Source organism: Nipponia nippon, unplaced genomic scaffold, assembly GCF_047370975.1.
Source record: "Nipponia nippon isolate SJK-2023a ecotype South Korea unplaced genomic scaffold, ASM4737097v1 scaffold_6, whole genome shotgun sequence".
In the NCBI taxonomy this organism is placed as follows: Eukaryota; Metazoa; Chordata; class Aves; order Pelecaniformes; family Threskiornithidae; genus Nipponia; species Nipponia nippon.
Genome location: NW_028262380.1, coordinates 64808147 through 64828367, shown reverse-complemented (window position 1 = coordinate 64828367; position 20221 = coordinate 64808147). Strand labels below are relative to the sequence as shown.

Sequence of the window (20221 nt, the reverse complement as noted above, 5' to 3'; positions counted from 1 at the left end):
ACCACAGCCACACTCGACACTTCTGGGCAGTTTGGCCAAACATCTACTGGCATCTCAATGAATTCTTCTTATTTTTTTCCCAACCTGTTAGGGCAAGTACTCCTTCAAAGGTTTCTTCAGGGATGCTAGAAGTTCTGAAAGCATTTTCATTTTTTTGTTTTGTTTTGCTTTGAGAATTGTGGACTACAGATACATTTCCTTTAGAAATAAGAGGATAATGCGAGGAAACACTACCTAGATCTTCTTTTAAATCTGATTTAACTGTTTGTAATAAAAAGGACTGCCTTTTTCACCTGAGCTGCTGGTAAATAAAATGCATCAGCATAAAAGAACATTGCAACTACTCAAGTTCAATTTAGGATCAAGGAAGAATACTAAAACTTTAAATGAGTCATACTGCTGCAAGGACAGACAAAGCCAGTTTCCCCAAAACAAGGTTTCAACAAATTGTTAAATAGCCTAGTTAAAGAAAATAAATCTGCTTTAGTAATTTTAATGTTTTAATTAGTCCAGGAGTTAACAGATGCCAAGTTTCCATTTGCAGGACCTGTTCATTTGCAGCTTATATACACACCATCAATCTCCCTGTAAAGCTATTCAAAAAGAGCTCTTTTAGCGAGAGAAGCAGCACTAAAATTAATATCGCTTGCCAAACAACCCCACTGAAAACACAGGCCGGTCCCTCTCTGCCAGACGGGATAAAGATGCATCACCAAGAATGAGTTTGGCATCTCCCCTTTTAAAAGAATGGCTACTTCCATTCCAGTGCAGCCAGGTGCTAACTTCGGGGCTGTATTCGAGAATGAAAGCCATCTGGGAAACCCTTGCAAGCTCTGTAAAGCTGAATGCTTAATTTGGGCACACAGATGCATGGGGATTTCAACCTCTAATTAACCAGCACAAACGCTGTTTGTTTTCAGCCAGCTACACTTTGTAACGCGAGCTACTCTAGGCAGCTGAATTTTCAGACAGTCACATGCACTTTGAACAGCAAAGAAAGCAAGCCCTGTTGTGCAAATGAAAACAAAAACAAAACAAAAAAGACGGGATGCATCAGTTCAAGGGAAAGACATAGAGGAAGTCCTTGGGCAAATCTCGCTTGACTCCATTGCGGACATAAACCCAGGCCACCCTGTTCCTCCGACTTCAACTGCCTTTGTCAATCGTGGGTACGCATCTCCCTGGTAGATGAGCGCCGGCTCTGAAGTGCCTGCATGGACGCTGAGCAGAGAGGGGATGTTGGCTAAGGACAGAGCTATGTACCATGCCAAATTTACAATTCTGGACCTTTGGGCTAAAAAAGGAGTATTTTCAGATTCTTGCCTACAGTAGAAGTCTCTTCTCTCTCTGCCACCTGGACAACTGACTAAAGTGCTAGCGGGATTTTTATAAGAAGCTGAGAAGAGTTGAAATAAAGATGATGGTTGTAGGGTAGCTGAGGAGGAAGGCAGAGCCCAGAGCAGTTGAAGCTAGTATTTTTAATAGTGCAATGCAAAGTTCCAGAAATTATTCAGGAGGAACGAGCTGGGGTGGAAGAAGGAGGAGCAAAATAAAGAATGGATTAAGGGAGTAGCTGACGGCTCAGCAAGACGCTATCCCACATTCCCGGCCAGCGAGGGCTCCTCTGCGTGATGCTGGAACAGTATGAGAAGGGTTGTTTTACAGATCTTACAGAGCTTGAGTGCAAAATTCTACCATCTCAACCAAGATGGAGAGATGCTCTTTCTCTTATTTGTGACTAGGCCAGTTTTGTTTTTTTTTAATTAAATGTTCATGATAAGAAAAGGAAAACAGGTGGAGTAAGCTTTGTAGTCTGTAGTTTGCAGCCTTCCATGGAACAAAATATCATGGAGTAACTTGAGATCTTTATATATCACATCAACTGATAGGCATTTAATGCTTCAGCAATTGCTGTGCACACAGACCCCTTAGCCTTCCAGACATGGAAAGATTTCTATTTGTTACTTGGGGCTCAGAACCTATCAATGCTGCCATCTGGCCAGGTTAATCCTGAAACACCAACGTCAGCCCACACAAAACTACTTTCAAGCAATTTCTGTAATTAACCTAATTAATAGATAACCACTTTCACCTACAAGGACAGTACCAAGTTATTGTATCCACCAATTTAAAATTTACTATTGGAGCGATTCATTTACTAGTTGGCACTCCTTCCTAGCCTTGTAAAACTTTTGTAGTGATAATGCATAAACATCTTACACTGAGACTCAAATTCTAAGAAGCTTTCTTCTGAGAGAAAACATAACATGATAGGGAAAAGAAGAAATATATAAAGAAAAGTAGAAATATATAAATACTATTAAAAAGAGCTATAGAAATTTCATCTTCACCCCACTTTGCAACTACCTAACATTATTAGAATATAAATTGAGGTCTTCAGAAAGTCCACATGAAAGTTTGTTTCTTTGTTTGTTTGTTTTAAATAAAAATAAAATTAAGACACACTTTTTATAAAAGCCTTTCCTTGGGCAATTGCAGAAAGTTATACCATACGATTGCCTTAAAATTTCACCTCTAGTTTTCACAGTTTTTGTAGCTGTCGCTTTACTAGCCCTCACAGGCTTCAATACAATATGCAGAATAGATCAGATTCAGTTGGTATCCCTTATAATTTATGTCAGTTGAATGCATTATTAGTAGTTTGAAAAGAACTGGGTGTGACAAGATGTTAAGCAGCCACAGATTAAAAGCACAAAAAATCTTCAGTCTGGTACATTAATAGTTGGGGTTTTTTTTCTTCAGTTTTGTTTTGTTTTTAACACAGTCATCATAATCATGACACAGTAATGTTTCTTTTGGTGAAAATTCCCTGCATTGAAATTTTCTGAGAAAAATCAGACTGATAAAAACCTTAATCTGTGGAATGATCAAGTAAACCAAATTTTAATTCATTCCAGGTTCTTTTAAGTAACTGCACAGTAGAGATGGGAACTGAGTCTGGTTACTTACGATGTTCTTGGTTGAGAACTAGGCAACGTTTTTGAAGGTGCGTCATACTGTTCTGTAAATCAAAAATGAATCAGTTGGTTTTATTTGCCTCACTTGTAGCGTATTTTACCCTATGGTCTCTGAGCATCAGATTAGAAAGTCACTTTCTTCCAGGACATAATTGTTTGCCATTGAGATTATTCATCACTCCAAATGGGGTTTCCTAATGAAATAGTGTTTGTTCTCTGCTGAACTGTTGCCTTAATTTCTAGGTAATGAATGTATACAATCTCTTACGCATTTTCTAAATTCATCGCTGTTCAACAAAGCACAGGAAATCATGCTCCTTAATCAATGTAAACATGTGATGTTCTCCTCAACATATAACACACAAAACTATCTGTCAATACACATATAACGGTGTGTTTTCTTTGGATTTCTACTTACTCTGATTCTGTGCTACAGATCCAACATGCTGCGATTCCTAGAAAGAAAGGACAAAGTGCAAATTGAGAATAAAGTAAATCAGCTCTCTCTTAATAGAGCATATCGATGATTTATTTTCCGTGCTTTACTTACTGTAATAAATGCTTTGACTGACTTGTCAAAGTATGACTTTGAAGTGTCCAGTAGTCTAAGCTGGCCTGATGTAGGTTAGCATAGACAGAAATGGTACATGCTGCTGCCACTAAAAATGTGTTGCTTGCGCATTAGTGGTATGTGCATTTTTGAAGAAATATAAAAAAAACAAACAAACATAAGAGCTGCCAAACACTTCTGTCTAACACAGTCAGCAAATATTTTTGCTGACAATAAAGATAAAATGGTTTTTGTGCTGCAACAGAGATGAGATGCTTAAAATGTTTCTGAAAAGCAGTCACATTTGAAGCCCACAATTATAAAAAAATGTGTAAGTCACTGAAACATTATTCATTCACCCCCCCTCTGGCTCAGACATCTTACAACTCTGAAAATACAAAGCTTGCTTAAAAAACAAAAAAAGAGGAAAGATAATTACACTACTATATAGCCCACTCAAAAACAATTACTCAGAAGCACAATCTGATCTAATTCTCAGTAAAACGATGTGTTGCAAGCAGCCGTTATACAACTCGAGATCCATTGTGCTTTAATTTATCTGACTTCTTCTAAAGATAATCTCTCCTAACAGCCTTTAGAAAGGAGGACAAAATCAGATGAAAACACATGCAAGAGCCGGAAAGCTCTTTTCTAATTTATCAAAAGCCCTGGCAAAAAGAGGGTGTTTTACCTTTGTTGGGAACGGAAATTTGGAAGGCTCTGCCGTACTAGGCGTATGAATAGCTGTCAGGGGAGGTGGCCATGAGTGGGTCATTTCCTGGAAAGAGATTGAGAGAAGCAGCTTACAGTATTTTTGCTGATACACGCAGGTGAAGTTTTACGCTTAAGAGATTCGTACGGATCTACCAAAAAAGTCCTTGTCGACCCGATCATAAACCCAAGAGACGGTACCGCAACGAGAAGCCCTTCTTTGAGCGCAGCAGCCAGACCATGGTGAGGACTTGGTCCTTTTCTGCAAGCATACTTGCATTGCCCAAGTAACAGCAATCTCAGTGAAGCTTGTGGAGAGTTAAGTACTTACTGTGTTTGCAGGATTAGGCCTCAGCCTTACAGCTATCACAGTTAATAAAAGGAAAAGTAAATAAAACCCGTATATGAGTAGTTCTAGGGCTTTTCAAAGCACAGGACTTGCCTATTACGGAAATTCTTATATCCTCTTACAGCAACGACACTCCGAAAGGCTTTTCATAACTCGAGGAGGTCAGCCAGAGAGCTCTGACTACCAGCTGCTCCCCATGCTATTTTGTCTGAAACACTGGCTTTTGCTCTGACCGACCAAGATGCCTTTGACACAGAGCTCCGGGACGTGGTTTCAAACCAAAGAAAAAGACTGTCCCATGTGCTATGTCTTTAGGAATCCTTCTGCCCTGTTCCCCTGCCTTTACTCTCACCCATCATCATTGCCAGGTACCAGCTTCTTGGGCTCAGCCATGGTCCAGGTGAAAGCAGAGCACAAACACCACAGCTATGGGATAGGGCTCGGCAGGCGAGATCAACCTCCAGCCTGCCTCTTCTGGCACCACAGCTGGGCCCAGACAAGTGTACTAAAGTCTTGGCTTGCACTGCAATGAATACATGTGAAAAGCCTAGCACAGACAAGGATCTTTGTCTTGAACATATGCTAAAATACTTCAATGGGGGTTAATCTTGACGAGGCCTTTGGGGAGGTTGGGGCTCAGAAATTCAGAAATACCTTGTTGAAATTACACAAGACAGACTTTGCTTGGCTCCTGATCCTCAAGTTTTAAATCCTGAAGAGCATAATAGTCACTCCAAGAAGTAAATGAATTCATATGGCCTGCCACCCTCACTGCCTTTCCAGGAATAGTTCTCTCAGGATTTCCCCCCCAGCCCAACATCACCTCTGTACTCAAGGTGTGCACCCACCATCCCCATCCAGAGTGGCTGTCATCACAGCTGCTCCCTGCCAGCTTCCTGCAGAAAGCAGCATGCAGAGTAACACAATACTGGCACTTTGCTCAGCTCAGAAAGTTAGGAATTACGTTCATGCTGAACACATCTCATGACAAGCATGCACCACATGCAGTTTCCTCAGGGGCTTAAAAGAAATGAATGAGGAACGTGTCAGTGCAAAGTACATTTTTGCACTTTTGGCACCAAATAGACCGAAGTGTGAAAATCTCTACTAGTGTCGTAATTTACAAGTGCCATTTTTTCATCAAGGCACAAATATGAAAATTCAGAAGCGTCCCTTATCTGTTAGGAAACTATCGTTATCCATTAATAACACGAAATGCAAAGATTTACAGGGAACGAAACCACATTGCTACCTTTGGCTGTGTAAGCAGGGATCAGAGCAATCTACAGGGGTTTCGGTGCAAGAACTAGAAGCAGCCTACAACTAACCAAGGTAACTATTTGATCGCACTGTTACCACCCTTGCAGCCTTCTTTCTCCCTCCCACTGTTCAGTTCATTGCTCACTTCACTCACGAGCTGTGCAACCTTTCCATAGATGATAAACTCCTCAATATACTGCACTACACCTCTTCATGTATTTGTACATGCTTCCATGTGGTTGCTATAAAAATAGCCTTATGCACTACTAACAGGCAAGAAAAGAGGATGTCTCGTGAAACACAGAAGGATGCAGTACTTCCAGGCGGAGTACTCGTGCTGCAACACCAACCAGCACACAGCAGCTAGTGAGCACCTCTGCGCAACTACCTTTCAGCTAAAACGCTGCCCCAACAACAGCTTCTTGAGAGCAATAAAGGCATCAGGATTTTGCAACCTGAAGCAACAGTGAGGGAAGTGACTAGCAGAAACCAAACACCTCTGTTAGGACTTCAGTGTCTCAGAATAATATTTGACATCAAGGAACTGTCTTCTCAGTATCAGCATGACCAGCTTGCAGATCACAGTGCCTTTTACATCATGCACAGTGAATGAGTGACACGTGCTCAGACCCAGCTACCGGGAGATCGTGCACTGCTCACAGAGCCAGCCCTGACACAAGGTTACAGGGACAGTTTTGCATTAGAGCTGGCTTAGCTTTGCACAAACCGACTAGAATTACAGTGAAGAAGCAGCAGGCCAGCAGCGGTGCCGCGTGCAGGTGGGTGGGAAGGATGCAGGTGCACGCTCCCGTTCAGGGCCACGCTGCTGAGGCTGGCAGCACGGACAGGAGGCAGCACGTCCAGTGCCTTTGGAGGAAGTGCGCTCAGTGGTGGCAACCCCCTGACTTGACGAAGGAGCAGCTCTGGCTGTTTCAGATGACTTGTCAGTCTTGCTCGTGGACTGCACCAGACTATATTATACTTATACACTGATAGAAAGACCGGTCTTACAACTCCAGCTGTATCCGAAGCTAACTTTTATCTTTACTTCTCCACAGTGTACCCCAAACCACACTTTTAGTGATTGCAACATCCCCTGACAGAACAGAAACAGAGCGATATTTTTTCCCCACACACTAATGCATGCAAAATACAAGCAAACACAGATATCTATTATTTAAGAGCACCTACCTTCAAAATTTCTTCAATGGAGTGGACATCACTGGGGAAGGTTTGCTAAAATAAAAAAGAGGAAAGCAGCATGAGTTTGTTTTGTTTTTACTAACTGACATGAGACAAACAGATGCACCCATCAAACATTTGCTTACCAATGGTTCTATACATTTGATGGAAGTCCATTAATAACAAAATGCTAATAAGAAATAAAAGCCCCATCAGAAGGGCAGTTAATAATGCACTTCTACAAAGCCTGTTGTTTTCAAGTCTTTAGTAGAAGATATATTCTAAGAAAGATGAGAAACAAGGGAAGTGTCTCCAAACAGCATCTCTTGAGGAAATCACATGAAGAGAAACAGAGATCATTAAACAATGGTACTCGTTCAGCTGACAGGATTCCTCTTGTTTTATGACTTGCAGTCTTCTATGCACCCATGTGGACTCAGCAGAGAAAGAAGCCAGTATAAAGCCCTAAGCTTGGAGAAGGCAAAGTAGAGGTGGTTTTAACTGGAGGAATCATGCACCAGGCACTTGAATGTCAGCTCTTGAACTCATGGGAACATCAACTGCCATTAAAAAATAGAAAAGCAATATAATTGTAACTTGTGCAGTTCAGAATAAAACCTCGAACATACCGCCAGGCAGGAGCAACATGATGATTTCTAGAAAAGCCTGCAGACGACCTGGATCTGGATCAAGGGACTGCCCCTGTACCTCCCCCACCTGTTTTGCTGGAGCCCAGGCAGTGACCACCACATGCCCTCCTGGCTGGGTCCAGGGCTCCTCAAGGCAAGCGTGGTGAGGACCTCTGACTGGGGCCAGCTCCCCGGTGGTGCCCTGGCACGCCACCAACACCACCTGAAGGGGATCAGGAAACAGCCGCGGCAGTGCCTGCAGCTGCCTTCAACCAAGCTCACGAGCCCAGGCGTGACGAAGCTCTGGGGAAGAGTACAAAGCAAAAGCAATGCTAATATTTGCCAGTTATATAATAAACAGCAGACATGGCAGCTTGTGCAAACACCTAAATCTGCTTTTAATGTATCAGCAAAACCACTTAGCAGCTCCTGGCAGAACACCCCTCTGCACACACGCGACACCACACATCGGCAGCGTGGGCAAGGCGGGGGCTGGGACAAGCGCAGAGAACACCTCCTGTTCCCGAGGCACGTGGGGACGCGGGTGACCGCACAGCCAGGGCGAGCGGCGATGCCCCCTGAGAGAGCCCACCTGCCCCATGCCCAGGCTGTGCGCGGCGGGAGAGGATACAGCAGCAGTGCCCTCCGTCCAGCGCCACCAGCAGCACCAGGTGCTGGGGATGCTCTGCAGCAGGACCCGCGCTGCTTCCACACACTGACCTGCCACCTGGCCATGGGGAACATCACTTCGCTTCGACAGATCGGCTTCTCATCTACTAGCAAGGCATGTGTTTTGAAAGTACCTGTCTTTACATGTCTTTTCCCAACTGATATCATTAAAGGAAACTGAAATGAAAAACAACCAAAGAGCTGAGCAGTTATAAGGAGCAAAGTGCATCCAAGACCAGTTTCTTGCCTATAAACAAGAGGTTCAATGGAAACATCCAGCTATCGGTGTAATTGCTGAAAGGGAAAGGCCAGGAAGATGTTCCTCGTGTTAAAGGAAGAGGGCAGTGAACTATAGTGCCTGATCAGAAGGATCTTCTCCAGGACGAGGTAAACAGCAAAGCATGCAAACACTTTATTAAAGTCAAAAAGTGCCATCCTTAGCACTCGCACAGAAAACTCACGCATCTGTTTCCCATATGCTGCACTATTTACATTGGAGGGAGAAGAGGAGATGAGGAATCTCTTTTCACTGCAACCTCATTTGTCGGTGTCTACATAAAGCTCTCGTCAAGGCAGGGCTCATTTGACTTTTCTTCAGAAAATCACGCACAGATAGCTGCTTCTGACCTTACTCACCCGGAGACAAAGGGAAGCTGAGGCATGGCCAGATGAGTCACGCGAATGAAGCAAGGGGCTGGGACCTAGCAAGGCTTGCAGAAGCATCCCACAGCAGGCAGGAGGATGGGAGAGGGAGAGCAAACAGCAGGCGACTTCTACCACGTGGCAAGAGATCGGGATGCTTCATAACTCACAGTGCCAAAAAGGGATCCCTCTTTTCCTATTTTTCTTCCCAGCAAGCTTAACCTGGTAGCTCAACCACTTAATTTACTTCTTAATTTAATAAGTGGTGGACAGCAGACTCAGGAACTTGCATCTTGCTGTACAGAAAAGCAGCGTTCAACTAGCAGATTGCTTCAAAAAGCTCCTGAGATACCCCATGAGAGCACCACAGTAAAAACCCTTCCCACAAAACAGATAAGGAATCAAGATCCTGCCTGGACAAAGTATTCAAAAACTCTCTCTACAATGGATTGATTGCAACAAATCAAAATCAGTTTGCTTCTCCCATTCCAGAAACTTAAGTTTTATGAGGTGATAACTGATGACAAAAGTGGAATTCAATTAACCTGAGAATCAGAGAATATCTGCAAGGTCCAGTTTGGACCTCTCTTATCCCTGCCAAACAACTCACACCCCTTCTTGAAGGTCTTTCAGATAAGCCTGAAGAGGCTTTGAAATTGATACAGGTTTACGTACAATGAGTATTTATAGCGCAATTGTCAGGAGGATTTATTGTAACCCCAAAGGGCACTGTTCAGTGACTGTCTGCTGTTCTTCACAGGCCCGGTGGCTTAGCACAAACCCCTTTCTTCTTCACGGCACAAAATTTAAAGGAAAGGAAACACATGGTACCGAACAAGTACTGCAGAAGTCTGCATCGACAGCACAAGGGCCTCTATTTGGGGGGGGGGGGGGGAGTGGGGGGTGTTGTTGATGTTTTTTTGTTTGTTTTTTTTTTTTTTAAAGACACAAGGTTTAAGTACATGCCCCCAAAATACATGCAGCTCTGGAGATACAGAACATAAAGTACCGGGGATGCTCAGGATTGCTTTTGTCTTTGGCCAGCAGTTTACTCCGAGCTGCTAAGTTAGGACATGCTAGGAAGCCCATGCCCCTGCTGGAGACTCTCCCTGAAGAGCATGGGTTTTCAGGCATCTTTAATCTCTGTTCTGCTATCCTGCTGCACCCTAAGGCTGAAAAACCGAACAACACTTTCACCAGGAGTAAAATGTGCAACGGGCAAACAAAACCGCTGCCCACAAATGGACTTGCAACACCCGTATCAAATACATGGGGAAACGTTTGCTCTAGAGATTAAAATCACAGACTGTTCAGGACATGCACAGAAAATTTGTTTTCAGTGCCAAAACCACAACAAAACTGGTCAGAGCCATTGACTGCACTGGGGAACCCTCCTGTCTCTCAGGCAGGACTGCGACTGTCATTTCTACAGCCTGTGCCCCAGACCCAGTGGCCCTGGCGAGAGCGGGCACGCACCCTTTCGCTCCGTCTCAGCTGCAGTGTCTGAGGAATCCCCATTTTTTACAAAGCTATGCATCCAGTGCCTGAAGGAGCTGGGCTTTTCTGCATGCTGAGTAATTTTTTGCCCTTTTTTTTTTTTCTTCAAGTCACATCTCGGCTGTGTTTCAGCCTGTAAACTACCATTAAACCACAATTACCACCCAGTCCTTGCCAGTTTTGAGAAGAGTTTAGGGAAAAGGAGAAATACAATGCTGCTCAAAGAAGAGTTAAAAAGCCCTAAAGCCAAAGAAATCACTGAGAAGAGCTCCACGGAGGACTGTGGGTGTAGAAGATCAAATATTACATGTTGTTGTCTACCCCTGCTAGCAGTTTTACAGCCTTTACAGGGAACACTGTAACATACTCCCCACAGACAACTCGATCTAAGCCCTGTGCATATTTGCTGGCTGACACTGACATCTGCACAATCTCCAGCTAGGATTTCCTCATGCCACATTCATACTCACTGTCAGTTTGGGAATGACACGGACGCCTCTGAGTGTTGCTCACAAAACGTTTTGATGGCCGAGGTCAAGCGCAAAAACAGGACATCCAGAACCATTGGGGTGCTGGGGTTTTGTTTTGGTTTTGCTTTTTAATGCCAACATTCCCATCCAAACCAATGCTGCGCTTCAGTTAACAGCCACCCCCATCAGCAATAATACTAATTTATGTTCCAAAAAGTCTGGTTTTGCTCAAGCAAAAGCCCACCTCCCAGTGATCTCTCAGCCTCCAAAAACATCTGCAGGGCAGCATGCTTCTCCATTTACCATCTCCCCCAGCAGAAGGCACCGCCAGAGCCAGATGTGCACGTCCAGCTGCAGGCAGGTACTCACATCTGACCCAAGACCCCAGCCCAGTTCCTCTGCTGATGCAGGCCCACAGATTCTGGAGAGGTTAAACAAGTGGATGTAACTTGGAAAGAAATCTTGTTCAGAAAGACAGAAAACTACTTTAAGAGAGCAGGCAGAAGAAACTGCCACCTTTGTAACTTGCAGTGCTTATCCACAAAAATCCCAGGAAACAGCCAGACACAGACTCATTAACACGGTTCATGCCTGTTGCCTGACCAATAATTTAAGGGACAAATTTAAAAGTAGACTCATATGATAATATATGATGGGAGCAGAATCTGGACTGACGAATTTCCATAATAAGTTTTGCAAGGCTAATTTAATAGATGACTTCCTTACTTGCAAGCTTAAAAAGCAAAGAGAAAGGTTTAAAAAGGTCATCAAAACAAAATCAAGTATCTCTTTGATGAGGACTCACAGACTTAATTGGCATAACAGACATTTCAGTGTCAAGGATAAGTTTGGTTTTAAGGTTTTTGGAACAAAAAGCTGGATAAACATAAAGCCAAAGCCATTAAATAAATTTTGACTACAGAAAAATGCAGAGACTACCATTAATATGATTTTTAAGCCTCTCTCAGTCACTAAAGAACAAGCAACATGCTATTAAAATGGTGAGACACTGCCACATTCTTTCCTCTTTATAGTTTTTGCAATATATATATTTTTCTAATTCACCAACCTGCACAACTGGCTGATGAAGGCCAAGTAATATTTTGCAAAGACATATCACCTCAAGGTTTACAAAAGACAGTGCTACAAGGCAGTATGTCAGAAAGACTGTTAGGTATAGCTGAAGTTTCTGAAAAGGACTTCACTCAAACCTTTCGGTTCAACATAACTTCAACATAATAGCTCAGACCAGCATGACCTAAGTCCCACATCCACTCTCTCCCCTTGGTAGTTGCACAAAATCACCCACTTCCTTTCTCCTCACTACTACTGACCTCAGCCAAGAAGAAATCTCTATGCAGATACCTGTGAAAGTTTAAATAAAATAAAAGAAGAGGTACCATATATTTCCAGGGTTTTGGGGGGAAGGTTATTTTGTTTTGATTTGTTTTTTTTTGACACAGAAGTTGTGCACTTTCCTTTAGCATCTGCTGTAGGTACACCACTTTGGAAACCTCTGATATATGCAAGTGCATTGCCCAGATAATGATGTGGGGAAGGACATCCAATTCAGAATCATTTCAGAAAACGCTGCTGTACTTGTTTTCCTTCTGGGAAAATGCAGTTGAGGAAGTTACTTCAGAGAGATTAATTGATTAATTCCTACAGATTCCAGCAACTCCCTTTCTGCTCGCTTACACACACACAGCACAACATAATAATGTAGCCAGAAAGCCAACGTATGGTTACAGAAAGCAAAAATGTATATAAATACCACATGCTTGGGTGATAAATTTTAATGCAGTTTCTTTCTTTACCAGAGTAATAAAGACATTAATGCTTTCACTTTATTAGAGCATAAACAACTCAAAAGCTAGAGATCTGCTGGAATTACCATCTACGTGATAACCTACTGCAGCTGATGAGGTAAAGAGTATTTTGCTTTGCTCTATAGCATCGTGCTTCCCCTGAGGAAGTTAAATGTTTGTCTCCTGTACCATAATGCATTCAATCACATCAGAAGTAGCTTTCCTTATGCTAAAGGAGGTGAAAAGAAGGGGAATTAACAGTTAAAGCATCTATTAGAAATCTGGCTGTGAAAGATTTTGTGATCCCCTCCCCATACGTACTAGGGTAGCACACGATCTGCTGATTTGACTATGTGATGGGATTTACCCTTGCCCATTAAAAGTCAAAAAAAAAACCCAGCCACTGAAAGATTCAGTACTACTTCGATCCTGAGCTGAAAAGGACTTCAGGATTGGGGCCAATACAATTTCAAGCATCTACACAAACATAAGAAGCCCTAGAAGTTACATGAGGAACTAGTCTGCCTTTACTACAACAGGCTTGCAAAAACGCATAGGTGCACACATCTGCAAAAGAAGAGAGGGAGCTCTTCATTTAGAAAACAATGTAAAATCTGCACAGGCACTCAATTCAAGCTGCATAGCAACCATGTGACAAAACTCTCAGAAATACCTCCAAGTCCTCTCTTCACGAGCAATTCCAAAAAACCATGCACTTTCATGAGCACAAAGCTCTGCTTAGGCCCTGAGCCTTGCACAGCTCTGTTAGACATGCTGAAGAGAGGTGAACAAGGAAACCGGGATAAGAAGAATCACCCCAAACCAGACTAAACTGCTTGAGGAACCACCTGGTACGCAAATGAGATGCCCCACTGGCCATGATAACATGTGGGCCAGACACCCAACCGTCAACCAGAAGCAGTGTGGTGCCCCAACCAGGGAGTAACACAGGAAAGGGACAGCGTCAACCCTCCCGGCACGGCGCTCTTTTCCCGCTGACACAGTTACACCCACTAGACTGTCACAGCAGGAGGGACCAGCAGCCTGCTCCCTGGTCTCAGCGTGATGGCTAGAGGGGGAAGGGGAAAACCACAGAGATGCTGAAAGGACCCTTGCAAGAGCCTGGCTTTCTCCTCTCTGGCACAACGCAGTCAACACTGGCCAAAGCTGGGAAACTCAAAAACTGGGCATCTTTTTAAAAATAAGGTTTTGCCATAGATACTACAAGGAATATGCAGTGCTTTTTTTGCTAACGAGAATGGGGTTGAAGAGCTTCTAAGGTTGCTTCTTTTTTTAAAAGCTATTCCATTACAATTTACAGCACACATTTTTATCCCACTCTGCCACATGTGCCAAATGGAGCTGAAGGACCGTACGCACCATACAGCTCTCATACATGGAAGTGGGAGGCTGAAGCTTTTCTCCTTGGTTTTTAAATAGCTTGCCTCGTCAGGAGGCTGTGGCAGAATACTTTCAAGCAGGCTGTCAAAAAAATCGTCTCCAAAAGAGAGTTGGCCATGCATTATTTCAGAAGTCCGAGTGGCACTGCTGAGATGTGTGGGCTCAAACAAGACCAGCGGAGGTAATGGAGTACAGATTGCACAAAGACAAGGACAGGACGTCTGGAAGCAGATATTAACTGGAACGGATACGGGCTGCCTTTCAGGCAAGCACTAAGGTGTTACAGACCTTTCTGTTCCTTCTCATCTCAGTAATTTCCACCCGACTGCTTATTTCTGCTTATTTGCTTGCCTCTGCTGTCACAGCCCATTTAGAGCTGCCCCTCTGACATCCCGCGCACAAACAAGCCCCCTGCTTCTCCGTCTCCTTCATCTCAGGTGAAACCGGTGCCTGTAGATACCCAAGTGGCGTAGGTGAAGAACAGCTACAGCACGCGTGCATTTCATGCGCTGCCTGCTATCTCCTCCTAATCAAAATAGATTTGCAATGTGTGTGTGTAGCTCAAGTATGCCAGCTACTGCTCTTTGCCTGATTTCAGACTAGAAATTTTGCCGAGAAAACGCAAGCAAGCAGCGCAGCAAGGATGAGAAAAGCCAATTATGAGTTCCATGCCCTTCATTGTGTTGTCAGGTTTTTGGTTTCCTAATGAGAGCTTTGCCACTGCAACTATTAGCAGAGGTCACCTGTTCATGCTAAAGAAGAAGTCACGTTTACAGCTGCTTCCCATATGCTACTATGTTTTAATATAAATATTTAGCTTTAAATTTATTTTTTCATGTCAAATGCACAGGCTTTTGCCATTTGAATGCAATGAAGATCACAAAATTGCATATGTGTGAAGGGTTAGTTTGAAAACAACAGGCAGGACAAAATCAGACCAAAGCCTACCATCCTGTCCTCACTTCACCCGTATGTGCTTAACCAGCTCAGAGCAGGAGATCTTGCGTATTAGATAGACAGACTCTCCTACTCACGCACAAGTCACGCTAGGGATTGCATGCTAACTTGCTCTTCAAAGCAACTTTCCACCTGCATTTTTGTGTAGTTAAAAATCCCCCCCTCCATACTACAGATAAATGCGAGATGCACACACACGCAGAGCACATTTCCAAAATGACCTAGACAACAAAAACGACAATACATATTTTAAACAAGCCTCTACTAATGGTTGATTATGGATGCAATAATGTTCTGCTGTGTACTGAAAAAGGCTGCCAAAATTTGAAGCTTGAATTACTTTGTTGAGCGAAACAAACACCTAAACACACAAATTCATAAAGGTTTTCGCATGCTACCTTGAGGAACACCAGACACCAAGCATATTCTCTGCCAAGGATATTTAAATGTTCTGTATCACAAAACAGATTAAAATACATCTATGATACAAAGACAGGTCCAATGATCTGAAACCTGGCTTACTCCATCCACCTTTTTTTAGAGGATGTGGAGACAGAGCTGCTTTCAGGGAAAGCTGAAGCAACAATTCCTAGTTATCTATTCAGGAGAGCATTTATCAGAACAAATATGAGGACTGTGTGAATACATTGTGATTAAAATCATTTCTAGTCAGACAGGCACCACCCGGCGAGCAAACTAGCAGCATGGGTGGTCGTTAAGCACGTTTCTAAAAGATGTTTATATTTTGCTGCAGACACAGTGGACTTGTTCAACAGATCTCTCTCTCTCACACACTTACTGATTCCCAAAAGTGCCTGATGCATGGGGAACCCTTTCTCAGGGTGACAAACAAAAAGTTTTTCCAACTCAACCAGCTAAAGGTTTATTTTGTAGATAGACAGGTTCCCTAACAATCTTTCAAACAGTATCCACTCAATTCAACAAAATTCTCTTACCATGAATAGCAATTGTTAAGATATGCTAAAAAAAAAAAGGGGGGGGTGTGAGGGGGAACAGAAAGGCAAGCCAAGACTAATTCAATAGCAATGCTAACAACATTATCATGCCTTCGAGCTTTACATTTTGATTCGTCTTGTATGACCTCAGCCAGCATTAAGCATGAACCTTGTAGTGAACAATATTTATTTTAGCAGTACTGAATCTCAGACGACACAAAAGGAACTGCTATAAAGTAAGCCCAACTAAAACAGTAGCCTTGAGGCAAAAATCAGCCCCGCAATTCTTTTGGGCAGGCGAGCGAGTCAGCGCCAGCAGAGTCACCAAAAACAGGACTCTGCTTTTGAGCCTTTTGCCTCAAGTGGGGGCCAGGGAGGAGAAGGGAAGACAAAGCAAAAGTAATTTTGCAGCAGAAACTGTTCTGAGGCTCGAGGGCGAGGTTTGACGGCACAGGAAAGGCGACACAGCCCTCGGTGACTGCCAGGACAAGTGACAGCAGGGTCCCTGGCCACAGGCACCCCTCTGCTGCCCCTCCCTTCCCCTGGCGCTGGCCTGTGCCTGCACCGAGACACTCCAGGACTTAACCTGGCAGACAATCATTCCCCTCCTGTGATCACCTGGCCACAGCACCAGATGAATACCAAAAGTGGTGCAGCGGAGGGGTAAGGAGAGCGCATTCCCACTAACGCTCAGCGCACCTGGAGGGAGCAGAGGTCTTAATTTTACACAGCTTCCGATGTTTGGTAAACCCTTTGGATCCAGAGCCAACCACCTACACTTCACAGCTTAACCTTGCTACTACAGTGGTAAAATTCCCATGAACTGCAGTGGAAAAAGTGTTACAATTCTTCGCAGTTTACAAATCTGAAGTGCCTCTTATATTGCACCTGATACAGCATTAACTTGAAAATAATAATTTCAAAGACTTTATGAACCTGGTATTTTAGATTTTCAAAAAGACACAAAGAAAACCTCCCATGCAATCAATGTATGCTTTGCTACCAGCACATTTCCTTTTCCCTAGAAAGCACGCAAATAGGTAAGATTGTGTCATGATGCCCTATTTTCTCTGTTTTTTTTTTTTCCCCCACTGTTTTTCGCCTTGGTACTCTGAACTACGGGTCAGGGTTTTTTTTAATTGCTTGTAGCTAAACAGATTGGAAACAAAAGAAAGTGATGACTCGGTTTTGAAGTGCAGGACGTGCTGGTGAAACTTATTAACCTCAACAGCTCTCTGGGGCACAAAACCACATTTTCATTTCCAACCCACAGGTTTTATCAGCATCCACCCCTTCTCATATAATGCAACTTGTTCAGATCTGGCACCACCAACCACTTAGGTGAACCTGATTTCACCTACAGAGGGAGAAACCAACCAGCTGCTGTCCGCTACCATGCCAACTTTCCCTGTCTGCAGGTGGGTTCCTCGGCTTAGAGCAACCTGAAGCCAAAGGCAAATCTTGCACCAACATCACTGGTGGAGGATCGAGATCAGTAAAGAGCCCACACACAAGGAGCAGCGATTTTTAAGCCAGCTGGCTCCTCTTCACAGCGCTGCGGGGCTGCAGAGCCCACAGAGCTGGGAACAGTACAGAACAAGCCCCGGGCGCTCTGCAGGGCTTCACTAACCGCAGCGCAGAGCCGCAGCATCCCAGCTGCGCAGCAAGCGGCTCTGCTGAGCGGGCGGCAAAGCCGTCTGCGGGGAAGGCACAGCCAGCACTTGGGATAGCACAGGAGTTTCTCTGCCACATTCCCGCACCATCTGCAATGCTGCAGGGATTCGGGAGCAGCAGGAGAAGCCAATTCAAAGGGCATGTGGTTAACCCAAAACACGCATACGTAAAAGTCAAAATTATTCAGATGTCACCTGCATTTGTAAACATGTGTGTTTTTGCAAGAATATATGAAGTGAAAACATTGCTATCACAGCTGCTGCAGTAAAGACGACCCCTACAAACCACAGGAGAACTGACTACCCAGGGGAAGCAGTGACACTGATGAAGAGCAAACGAAAGCAGCAAAATTGCATCAAGTAAGAGAGAGGTGCAGGCAGGTAGTTAATACAAGATATTTTTCTGATTTCTTTCAGATTCAGGAACTGTAGGGGTTGGTTTTTTGTTTGTTTGTTTCTTTTTTAAAAGTTCATACAAAAAAGTATTAGCATTTTTAAAAGGAAAAATACAGAATTTGAGCTAAAACTTACTGAGATGAGTCTTTGCACTGTTGCCGGTGAACTTTGGATTAAGTCAATAACAGATCAGATAAAAGAGTGTGCAAAGGCTTCAAAACAAGCTGTATTTTAAGGATGAGACCATCTCTTCCCCAACTTCAGTGTGGGAATACTTGCATAGATTCAGGTTTTCCTTGGTGCTATTTTTGTATTAAGCTCAAAAACGTTTATTTCAGAAACTTACAATAAAAAGGGACTTTTATTATCTGGTCGTGAAATCTTTGTTGATACCGTTTGTTTAAAATCTCAAATTGTACAGAGCTAAATATGTCCTTAATGACTGGCTGCATAAATTATAGCTACAGATTTTAAAGGCCATTTTGTTATGCGGAATATTGCCTGAGGTTTCATTACTACTGTAAAATAATGTAGAGATACTATTTGGCAGCAGAGTCCCTGTAACACCAGCTTGAGCTGTTGTAGGGAATTCGGGAAGCTGCTGTCAGAGAACGACAAACCCGTGAGAAGGGAAGGCAATTTTCTCAGCAGGTTGCCTAGGACTAGGATTAATTTTCACGGTAGGTTAAAAATTACCACAAGACGCATCATTTTTAGCACAGAAGAAGCAAGCTCACCTCATTTCAACAAAAACACAACCACCACAACAAAAAAGACGCAAGAAGATAGAAGAGGGACAAAAAGAGGAAATGAAACACAAAGAAAACTGAGACAGAAAACCAATTCCGTAAAAGCCTTGTTACCAGACTCTCTTTGTGGAAAGAGAAGAAAGTTGGTCCTAGTGCAGGACTAACAAGGCACTGCACACCACAGCAGGTGTAAAAAAATAACAGTTTTGGGGATGCTTTTGTTCGAGTGTTGTTCTAGCGTCAGGTAGCCAGCTGGGTGGGTTTAGTGATGAAGGATGAGCAGAAACAAGCAACACATCCTACGTCTCCCCTCTCACCGACTTAGTCCTTGAACGTAATGGAGTAAGACTGGAATAATTCCAGCAAACCAAAGCAAAGCTAAAGTGGATCTGCTTGCCATTGCTTACAACCATTTTCACTTCTACATTTCATGAAAAAGGAAAACCGTGTTATACTTTTTGCTTTATGCACACTAAAACAACGCTGAGGCACCACAGAAACGTACAGAAGGGCTCTCCCTCATCCAGCAAGACAAAATGTTCAAAATTACATTATAAATGCATTTGTTTTCACATTTGTGTTTATGCTGCTTGACTGTTTTTGACACACAAGAATTCATTGTAGACTACAAATCCAATCCACCAGTCTCAAAGTCCTTCTAAAATAATTTCTCTGGGTGCTATTTCAGGTCCTCTGTGGGCACCAGCATTTAACCAGCAGTTTGCACGCAGCCAAGTCCCCTGTGGATGGTTTCACAAGCACACTTAACCCATTTGAGTCCACTCTTCTGCTTTCCAAGGCAACGACGAAGTTATTCCACCGAAACAATGCCACACCACCAAGCACTCTCCGGCTTCTTTCTCAATGTCAAGCCAGCAGCCCAGCTCACAAGAGAAGAGAGCAGCTCCAGCCTGCCACCGCCCTCATCGCAGGTTTGAAAACAAATCAAATCATTTCCATGAACTTCTACTCTTGCTTTCTTCGTCTGACACTGAATGATCCTGGCAATTTAAGCGTTTTACATCAAAATGCTCCGTAAACAATGGTTGTACTGTCATGTTCCTGCGTGGGCGCCTGGAGGAAATAAAACATTCTTTAAAGATTTTACACGCTTTTCTAACTCTGAGATGGATTATTTTGCTCAATCTAAAAATAAATGCATGGGCCTCCTTCTTGTGTTCAAACAGCATAAGAAAAAAAAAAATCACTATTTTGTCTTCCTTTGTCTGAAGGAGCAAAGAGCTTTTTGTTCTCAGGGAATGGACTGTTGATAGGTTTTAATAACGGATTCTTTAAAAATCTTGAGTTGCTGAAAGCAATTTGTGCATCCCTTGTTAGCCTTCA

General features: G+C 43.3%; 1 protein-coding gene across 5 annotated transcripts in view; it reads right to left on the bottom strand.

Moving 5' to 3' along the window:
* Window positions 1–20221, bottom strand: part of AFF1 (ALF transcription elongation factor 1) — a 123919-nt gene that overhangs the window by 27217 nt on the left and 76481 nt on the right. For all 5 annotated transcript variants that reach the window (XM_087737760.1, XM_087737756.1, XM_087737758.1 and 2 more), the window contains 4 exons: window positions 7040–7084; window positions 4220–4306; window positions 3397–3433; window positions 2971–3022 (listed from right to left, as the gene is read on the bottom strand). In XM_087737760.1, the coding sequence (XP_087593886.1) occupies window positions 2971–3022; window positions 3397–3433; window positions 4220–4306; window positions 7040–7084 (221 nt within the window). The remainder of the gene's footprint in view (window positions 1–2970; window positions 3023–3396; window positions 3434–4219; window positions 4307–7039; window positions 7085–20221) is intronic.